Consider the following 10,683-nt stretch of genomic DNA (forward strand, 5'->3'; position numbering starts at 1 on the left):
TTAACTCCCAGTAGTTTAACCCAACAAAGTGTGGTAGAGAAAAAAGTAACTGTGTAATTGAACTAGACACACAACTCACTATACCTTTTTATGGCAATAGCCAAAGTTTCCATCTCTGTGCTTTGGAGTTTGATCTCTCGGATGAAGTTCTTAATGACATGCTCGTACGGCTGGATTAATCTTGGTTCCACTATGTGTATGTTCTGATACAGAATACTGACCTGCTCCTGTCTGAAAAGAGAGATATATCATTTAATGCACCTACTTGGAACAATGTTCTATAATGGGTTTGAAAAATGTATTAAGATATTCCTTTTCACATATTTTCAAAATTTAGCAAGTTAGATATAGACTTTGATCATTCATCACAGTATGACTGAATTCTTCTAAATGATGTTCACCCTTCCTGCTTCTGTACTTTAATATAGCTAGCGCAGAAAAAACTTTTTAGCTTAAGTAAACTTTTTGTACTTCTATTCATGGTGTACTGAAGAGCATGCCACTGGAGTAACGCATAACGTATGTCAAGTTTGTTGGTGGCTCTAATGTTAATCACAATTCATGAAGAAGTTTATGACTTTAGGAGGCTGTATAAGAAGTGACAATGGGTATGAATGTCAATCACCTAAGTTAAAATGGATGTTTAAAGGGAGGAGAGGGAGGTGATCATATCTCTTTCAAAAAAAAAAAAAAGTCTGATGTTCCCTTAGCTGTTGGAATTCTAGTGTTTACATCTCTTGTACCAGCGCATGGCAGTGCAGAAGGAGCTGTAGTGGAAATGAGAATACAGCTCTTTGGTTTAAGACAAATTATTCTGGTCCAGATGACTGCACTCATAATGCCAGCTCTGTTTTACACCCTAACAAATTCATTGTTATAAGAAGTTAATTCTATATATGATTCTCATGTGAAAGGTAACAGATGTATCTCATACAGAAGAAAAAAGTTTCTGTAAATCCTTTAGTTATTAAAAGCACTCCTGAAATTTATACTGCTTCTTAAAAGCTGCCCCAATGCAGGAATAGTGTATTCAAATTTCCATTACATCTGGACTCATTTACATATACTGTATACAGTTTTTAATTGTCAAAGCAAAGAATCTTGACAAGATACAAGAAACAAATAGCATAAGCACCAAAACATTATCACACAAGTGATATCACACAAACCCCACTAATTTCTGGTCATACTTGTAACGCCATGTAACCCTTTGTGTTACATGCCAGCTAGGTTCCAACACCCGGATTACCATAAAGCAATATATCAGAATTTAGCAGTCACAAGGAAAACTGAAGCTGATTGCCACATAGACTATATGCCAGAACACAAACAGGTATTCAAGAACTTAAAAAATAAACAGGAAAAAAAAAAGGTAAAGGGAAGATCAGGTCTAGAAAGGTGGAGGAAACAGGCCAGTAATGAGGAAATACAGTGTATCAGTGCCATAAATTCAAACAAAAATAAAGTTTTGCAAGTTCTAATCTAACATTATCGTGCATACACGACCTCTTTGTGTCATTAGAGGAAAGCTTAAACTTCGATTACCTCATTAGACAGCTGATGTTTTCCTATCTTCTACAGAGGTAGGGCTATCTAATACTTTCATCATATGCATGATATCAACAGTGTGTATTCTCTGCATTTTATCCTACTTGAAGCAATTCCATACCTTAGATTACCAACATTGCAGCACTCTGCTTCTTCTGTATGATTTCCCCACTGAAGGTATAACTTAATACCACAGTACCATTACTGTTACTATAGCTCAGATTCCCATTTTAACTGAAGTATTTCAGGACACCATAAAATCTGTTTCCAGTTGAAATGCTGACATGTATTTTAATATACAGAAACATAACAGCAGCACAAAGAAATACAGATTTACTGATGTCAAGGACATTTCTGTGCACATATGTTTCAGTCTTGCAAAGGGTTTCTTTTACAAAGGCTAATGCTTTAGCTGTATTCAGTATTTCCAGAAGTTAAGATTAACTTAATGTAGTGCTCTGAATACTTCCAATGCATGCACAAAACTTCTTCTTCAAAATACTTTTTAAACAGAGTAATGTCAAGGTTCAGAAATAGTCACAATAATGCACAGATTTATCTGATCATCAGATGATACAAACTATGTATAAATAATACATCATTAAAGAACTCCCCAAATGTGTGTTTACTCAATTAATAATTTCCATTTTAAAAACTGTTAAGTTTTCCTTAGTTTCCTTAAGTTTTCCTTAGCCACAACTTTGGGCTAAAACAACACTGACCATCAGAACTCTTACAATCAGGAAAAAAAAAATTAAAATTGTAGACTTAAAAGTCTGCCCTCCTTTCACTCTGTACTATTACAACATACAGACAAACGTGAGATCTGTGCACTAAAAGGTTTACCGCACAACAAGATTTTGGAATGGTTCTGATAATTGTGCATACCACAAAATAAGTCTGAGGTTTGGGTTCATCAGATCTCAATTAAATTTCAAGTATACAGCAGATTTGTAGCATTTAGATACTGGTGTCCAAGCATATGCAGCTGGATAAACAGTAAGTTCAGTGTCTCAAGATGTTACCATTTACAGAATTCCTACCACACTTCCATTAACATTGGGTAGACTTGAAGCTGGAGCCTGGCTGTATTTCCAACATTACAAAATGCAGCCTCTCCATAGTCCCTCCATTTGAAATTCCCTTTATTTTTGATAGTTGGACTGACAGCTGGTAACGTATGCTGCATTTCATAAATTCCTAGCACTTTAGTAGTTGTCCTTCAGAGCTGCAAATTTCTCACCAAAACAGCCAATAACTATTTATTAGCTATGTTATATAACTATTCCAGTATAGTTTCAAATTTTAGATAGAAGCAGACACTGTGCATATCCCTATCTTCAATCACTCCTCTGTTTTCATATGCTTTGGCAAGTATCAGCGACACCGCTGGAACAGGACAGATTAGTTGCAATGAGTACTGCCCAATTTGTTTGTTTGTCTCCAGTTCCCCTTGAATACATGCTATTTCTTTAAGTAAATTCATTAGTTATTCAAAATTATTTATCAAGGAAGATTTCACAAATGGATTTCACCAAACTGACTCCTGAACTCCGAACTGTCTATCCTTTTTCTGGACAAAAAGGCAACTAGAATGCTCTTGCTTCAGTTTCAGCAAAACTCGTCAGAAATGCTTGGGTTTGCCCTTTAAAACTGGTCTTCCCTGAAATGCTGAAATCACTTTTAAATGGATTTAGCTTCATCCCTTTAACTTCTAGAGTAACACGACTGTAGACATTCACAAATACTAACGCATAGAAAGAGCAGGTTTTGATATATCTCATGAAAGAAACTGTCCCTTTGGACCATATGGCACTGGTTATACTGCCTACCATGCATGCCTTTCTGCTGCTTCTACAAAGTACAGACAGAAAACACTAGTACCCAAAATAGTATAGTATTCTGGCCAAGTACTGCTCTGGGTTTACCTTATCTCATCTCAAAGGTTTTATAATGTAAGCTGTCCGTAAAATTAGTAAGTGTGACTAGCCAATATTTGCACAACTTCACATACGAGTTAACTTAAGCCAAGTTACTCTATTTACATGGTTTCGGGAAGTTCCTGAGAGAATTACAGAAAGAAAATAAAACTGCCCTGATGATAACGCAATTTGTAATACAATCGATTTAAAATACCATGGTAGAATACTGGAAGAAGAGGAGAGAGGGGAAAAAAAAAAGAAGGACTAAAACACTGGGATTAGAGATATGACATTTAGATGGTAGTAAGTGGCTAATTTCATTTAACCCACAGAGCCATGCTAATTCATATAAATTCCTAGAATCATTATGGTTTGCTGAATGTACAGCAACCAGTTGTTGGATGACTCACACTCGGAACGCAGCTCAGAGGGAGCTGATGGAATTTATCAAAGAAGAATAACTCTACAGTTGCTCAGTATCTTACATGTGTTCCGTACATAGTTGACAGAGAGAAGATGCTATGTTACATGTTAGTCTGACCCCAAGGGTGGTATTTTCAGTATAGTATTCTACTATATATAGTGCACTAAGCTAGTGGAAAACTGGAGGAAATCAAAGATATGCCAGTGACATTATAATACCAACTTCCCTCATTCACATGGTAAAGATTCAGTGTTTCCACCGTTGCTATTTTGCATATGTTTACCTGTGTCTGCTTCAGAAAGGCAGAGACAGCACAATTTCAGGGTTCACCTGTGCAGAGCACTCTGGGGAGCACAAAGCAGCAAAACAGTGCAAAAGCTCACTAGGCACGTGGGCTGCCAGGCTTAGCTGGGCAAGGGTTGTATTGAAAGGTAAGAAAACTAGACCAAAGCATTCCCTAGCAGGACTGGTTTTGTAGGTCCTTCTGTGTACATGTGTATCTTTCTCAACACCATCCCTTGCTAGTTACTGACCTCTGTCTTCACTTCTATCATCTTTCTTATCCATGTTCTTACCTGCAGACTTAAGGTCCCCACTTTCTCTTTTTTGTTTTATTGACCTAGACATCTTTCAAGCACTGGAAAAATATAGTTTCTATTTTTGTAGATGCAGGCAAAAGCAAAGATAATCACCACTAAACTTAAACTTGTTTTCATGCTGATAATACGTTCCTGTTCCTAAGTTTTAGAACACTACTCTAATGGTCTCTTCCCAGTGTAGGTGAACTTGTAAAATTAGTCTCATCACTTGTAGCAGCTCTGTTCTGGTACAGGCATGAAGTGATGAAGTATAAGGTGGTCTGAGCTGAGAAGGTCTGAGCTAGAGAAAGATCAACCATTACGCATCTGATGATTGTCCTTACACTGGAGACCAATAGCCTATGTGTGCCACCAAGAGATAAAGAAATACTTTCTTGTGAAAAGCAGACACATTGGGTATGCCATCATATCAGCCACCAGAAAGGCTTGATCAAATACATTCCAAATTGGAAGGAATCTATTTTTGGCACAGCTGAGTGCATTAACACTTCCTCCTAGATTAAGTGCCTCGAGGAAAAACAGGTGACACAAAACCTTAACACAGTGTAAAATTCAAGGTGCTTCTCAACCTGAAGCACTATGGGTTTTTTACATACCACCTCTTCTTTTTCTGCACCTGCCCCTTCAGAAATAGGCTGCATTAAAAGAAGATGAACAAACCTGCAACCCCCAGATGAAACAGCCTGGCCGAGGCTGATTCCCAGGGAAGGGATCTTTAATGTTTCCAAAGAATAAATACTGTTCCCTTCATAAAGACAAAGGTGTGATTTGGAGCCAGTGGAGCAGGAGTGTAAAAGGCTGTGGGACAGGGAGGGAAAGATGAAGTCTGTGGAAAAGGAGAACACTCCAAAGGATATGGTTATGACAAATGATTGTTTGATATTATATAAATACCAGGAAAAGGAATGCTACAGTGCTTAAGTTATTTGTCACAGATGCTATTCTGATTAAAGCAAAAAACCAGAAAAACAGTAAAACCCGAGGTAGCTCAGAAAGTTTTCTAGCTCAAAGAAAGGCATTCATCACACTTCCAGCAGAGCACATTTGTCAAACCCCTGTTGTGAGACGTAGTAAAACACAAGACATCATTCTTACAGCAGAGATCCCCTCTCCAGCACTGTGACAAAGAGGGACCCAGCATTTGTTTTTCCTCAGGATTTGCCTTTATCCCCTCTCCAGGGAACACACTTCAACTTCCAAGGAAATCTCTCCAGTGCTGATATCATAGCTCATCATCTCTTGGAAATAAACACAAATTGCTGACATGAGTTGATGCTGAATTCTGTATTGATTTTGGCAAAAATCCATCCTGGCTCACGACAGCAAGAGCTCGGCAGGTTTTGGACTATTTTATGCAGCAGAGTCCCTCTCCTCTGCTGTAGCACAGTGGTATATCCCATGAGCATTGCCTATCTCCACAGTTTAAGTAGCTCATGTTAAAAACAGCACCCTTTTCTCATTTCATCACGTCCCCCATATCGACATTTTCTGTACAGTTCCAGATGACATGATTGTGGGACAACTGTTATCATAATCACATTAGGAGACTTCGGAATTGTACGACGCATAAAATCTCACAGTCTGGCAGCACTGAAATCAGAGTCCGATGAACAGTCAGCTTGGCCCTAAGTACAAGGCACACCAGCAAAATAAACCCCAAGACTAAAAAGCAAAGCACTGAAGTATGAGGAGAATTCTGAGAAGCAGAATTTAACTCAAAATCTGTTTTCCAGAAGTTTTTTGCCTGTAATTTACAGACACAAATAACTGCTGCAGCATTCATAAGTACAGGTTTTGTCCTGAAGTGTCAGTGAATGTTGGATCATTCTTTGTTCAAGCCAAGGAATGGAGAAGCACTACCATTAGGAGACTTTCCCACATGCTTAGAAGAGCACATGCCTATTAGGGGTGTGGAGGGAACCCCTCAATCTTACCACTGAAATCCAAACAGATCTGAGGTCGGCCACATATTAAAAAAGAACTCAACACCCAGTAACATGGCCAAGGTCTAAACCCTGCCAGTGCAGGCAGTACACTGGAGCACCCATTTGGCTCCAGGCAGTAAGTTTCTTAAATTTTTTTGTCTATTCCTGTACCACTGCAAATACTTCTTAGAGGAACCAACTAATGAACATGCCTGAGTTCTCAATAAAAAAGATGCCCTATGACTCACACTGGTATACTCCAGCTGGCAATCCACTACATATAAACCAAAGGCATTGCAATCTTTCATGTTTAATTACTCATTATACCTGATTGAATATAACAACACAGAAAGGTAGCTGCATTTTAAATGAAAGGAATGACATAAAAAACCCCAACCCCACGAAACAACACACTAAGCAATTTCACTAAAATCTGACTTCACACATTACATTAGGTCATCAGCCTGGAAAGACTTTCCATGTTCTTTTGTGCTAGAGGCACAACTGCCCACTGAACATGTGTAAAGACTAAGGCAAACAAGACTTCCACTCACAGTGACCGCCTTACCAAGAAATCTAACAGAGTTTAGTCCCTGTTCAGATGGGGAGGGAAGGAGCAAGGCTGAAAAGAAACTCTTTGATGTTACTCTTACTGTTTAACTGCAATGGATACAACCACAGCCCCAGTACAGGCTAGGACGTTTTAAAGTGTAAGCTAACAGAAGTGTGCAGCCAATCCACTAAACTACAGAGAGACAGGAACCATTCCATAATAAAACTATCTTTTTTTAAATTGAGTAAATTCAAACTATGCTTATTATAATATACGCTTTAGTAGCCGGAACAAGGCAGTACCTGACAGCAAACAAGGTTGTATCTCATGTCTACACTGAGGACTGGGTCAGGATACCAATCTGTTACCGGGTTTCACACCTCATTATGGAGGCTTATTTATGTCTTTTAAAAGATCAGTTGCAGAAACAAAGGCTGAACCATGTCTATTGATATCAGTGAAAAACTTCCACTCGATTTCCATGGGCACTCAATCAAGCTCAGGAATGACAGAGACCACAGGTGGTTACTGTGTAATTTTCTCCTGACTTCAGCTCACTACTTCCATCTGCCATGCCTTGTTTCTCTCTACATACACCAAAATAGCATCAAAGCACATTGCCAGTGTTTTGCTAGAGTGAGGCCAGAAGGCATCAGCATTTTGAGCGACTGAACCCCAAAATGATCAAGATAAAAAACAGACATGATCAAGATAAAAAATATGGACAACTAACTCCACTCGCCTGGGTTGGAAGAGTTTCTTCTTTGTAATTACTTTTCTCATGGCTTTCAACACCAATGTTACAGCAAACATATGAAGAGTAATAAACCACTATGTGAGGACACCAACTGTTTTATAGTATTTAAGATTCAGGTGTGTTCCAAGCTAACTCTGTTTTTCAAAACACTGCCTTTCCCTAAAAAAAAAAAAAAAAAACACACACAAAACAAACCTGAACCTAAGAAAAAGTTACATAATTTAAATAAAAAGATAAGTAACTTTTTTGAAGTACCAGCTTACATGGTTTTGTTACATTCTGTTGCTTGAAATCTCTCCTACTCCCAAGACTCTTCAAACAATTTCAATATATTCATTAGCTACACAAGTGATCGTAATGATTTTAGTGGGACTACTCACATGAAAAAAAAACCTTACAAATAGTTTCAACAAAAAAAAAAAGTGAGCCACAAATGGAAAAAAGTTGAGCTGTAACAGATCTGCTTCTTGCACTTCAGGACAGGAAACAGAAAGAATAAGAAAACAAAGGGCACACTGTTCTTCAGCTGACGTTGGCACATACCTAATAAATACAGCCAACTATGAAGGATGTTCAACACTACTTATAAAGCTGAACACGAATAGGAAGCATTTACATCAAACTACTGCCCACTTAACTCTCAATTTAGTTCTCTTTGCTATTTTTATGTGTAAGAATTGTAACACGAATGACATTAGTTTTGTTAGTTCATCATGACACAAGTAAAGGAGCGTCTGCACACAGAAGCCAACAAAAGCTACTCCCCTTCCATCTACCATCCTCTTAGACAAATCAATGGACCATATTCAAACTGCTGCTGTAAATACAGTCACCAAGATACTGAGCTAGGCTTATTACCAGAAGGAGACAGATGCTTTCACAAGCCACCACTTTTCATGAGTCAGATTTTTTCCACCCCCTATTGAGTTTCTGTCTGGCTTTAGTCAAGTGACTAATTGCTTCCACAAATTTTCAAACAGCCTTTTTGGTTTTGTTCTCTTTCTGTAGAAAGCAGGTATGTAGCAAGGAAGGCATCATGAACTAGGTAAGAAAGACCTGTATGAAGCTACTGATCTGTCTGAAATGGAGCAGTCCGAAAGATTAAGCAATGTTATCCACCCTTCCAATCCAAAAAGAAAACAACAATCGACTGCACGTGAGTAGCAGGTTAAGTAACTGAAAGAAGAAACTTTTCTCTTCACAATCCAAACGCGTTTTTAAAACTGGCTAGAACCAAATTACTACAGCAAGTAAGAATTTAAGGTACACTACAGGGAGACTGGTATGATAAAAAATTGCCAATGATTTGGTACACCTTCCTGTAAAAAAAACAAACTGCACATTCGACTCAGTTGTTACAAAAGTTACATAGAAACTAGTATGCTTTTTATTAGCTTCTGTGTACTTCACAGCCAGGGCCTGCTGCAACTTGACACAGTCTCTCTGGATATATTAATATTTTTATGTTTTTAACAGCCTTTTAACCAGCTACCAAACCCTTAAACTCAGATTGCTTGTTTTCTAGCTTAAACTACATTTTTTAATTGCAGCAGAATCATTCTGTACTTTCCACAGCCAACATTTTCACCTTAATTTTGAACCCCTCAGGTTTTAGACAGGTTATTGTGAATCACCAAAATGTGTCTCTGTACCAGCTCGGTACTGCCAGACCCGTGGTAATCGGTTTTAAACCGGTATTTAAACTACCATTAGTTGTCCTCCTTTCACTGACATAGAGGGCAGAGGCTCTCACGGACTTCAATGAGCTCCTCAGCCCAAGAGCCGTACTTACGAGCACCGTTAACCTGGAGGCAAAGGTGGTGTCGGTCTGCCTTTACCAGGAAAAGCAGGACTAGGGCGCAAGAAAGATGCCGGCCCGGGGACAAACGGGGGAGAAAGTTTCATTTGCAGAGCTGGCAGCACTTAGCATCCCATGCGCTTCACCGGCCTCATCCTCCCACGTGGGTCCCTGGCAGGGCAGCGGAGAGGAAGCAAGCAAGCGGCTGCACGCTGGAAAAACAGAGCTGGAAACCCTCAAACCCGGGAAGCAGATGCGGTGAGGGCTCTATGCACCTGCAAGGACAGCGGGCGCGGGGTCAGGCCGAACGCCGGTAAGGCCGTGCCTCAGCCGGGTATTGCATCAGCACCGGCGCAAGCTGCCGCCGGGAGGGCCGTTCCCCCTCCGGAGGGCGGCGGGAGCGGTTTGCCGCCGCCAGGTTTGCCGGGGGCAAGCTCAGCCCCGGCACCTCCGCAGCCGCAGCCCCGCTCCGACCGGGGCGGCCGCTCCTCCCGCCGCCGCCGCCCCGGGGTCTGGGGGCTGCGGGCGGCGGCGCCGGCGGGCCCGGGCCTTACCTGGGAATGTACCTCGCCTCGTCCCCGAGCCGCACCTCGAAGTCCCTCCAGGGCTGCTCTAGGCCCGCGGCGGCCCACGACGCCGCCGCCTCCTCCTCGCCCTCCGGGTCGCCGCTCCCGGGTCGCCGCCGGGTGGCTCCGCGGAAGCCACGGGCGAACTCCGGGAAGGTGATGGCCCCGTCGCGGTCGCTGTCGAGGCGCTGGAAGATGGCCTCGGCCTCGGCCGGCCGCACCCGCAGCTCGGCGCAGAGCGCCGCGAAGTCCTCCCGCTCGATGCGGCCCGAGCCGCTGGCGTCGCAGGCCAGGAAGAGGGCGCGCAGGCGGGACAGCTCGTCCCCCGCCGACTCGGGATCCATCGGCCGGGGCCGGGGGGCGCGGATACTCTGACCGCGGCCGGGTCGGGGCGAGTGTCGGCTGTCCGTCCTGGCGGCACAACTTCGCCGTCGGCTACGGCGGGGCGGGGCGGGCCCCACCGCTCCTCCCCGGGTCTCCGCAGGGCTGGGCGCGGCCGGGAGGCGGGGGGCGGGCCGCAGGTGCCTCCTGTCGGCTCTGGCAGGCGCCCGGCCGCGGCCAGGTGGCCCGTAGCGCCCGGGCGGGGCTGCC

The 10,683-nt window shown here is 42.2% G+C and overlaps 1 protein-coding gene across 2 annotated transcripts in view; it reads right to left on the minus strand.

Moving 5' to 3' along the window:
- RASEF (RAS and EF-hand domain containing) overlaps positions 1 to 10,436 on the minus strand; it is a 31,155-nt gene extending 20,719 nt beyond the window's left edge. For both annotated transcript variants that reach the window (XM_086479954.1, XM_086479953.1), the window contains exons 1-2: positions 10,081 to 10,436; positions 85 to 231 (exon numbers count right to left, since the gene is read on the minus strand). In XM_086479954.1, the coding sequence (XP_086336080.1) occupies positions 85 to 231; positions 10,081 to 10,436 (503 nt within the window). The remainder of the gene's footprint in view (positions 1 to 84; positions 232 to 10,080) is intronic.
- Positions 10,437 to 10,683: the final 247 nt, after the last annotated feature.

Source organism: Leptosomus discolor, chromosome Z, assembly GCF_034619465.1.
Source record: "Leptosomus discolor isolate bLepDis1 chromosome Z, bLepDis1.hap2, whole genome shotgun sequence".
Classification (NCBI taxonomy): domain Eukaryota; kingdom Metazoa; phylum Chordata; class Aves; order Leptosomiformes; family Leptosomidae; genus Leptosomus; species Leptosomus discolor.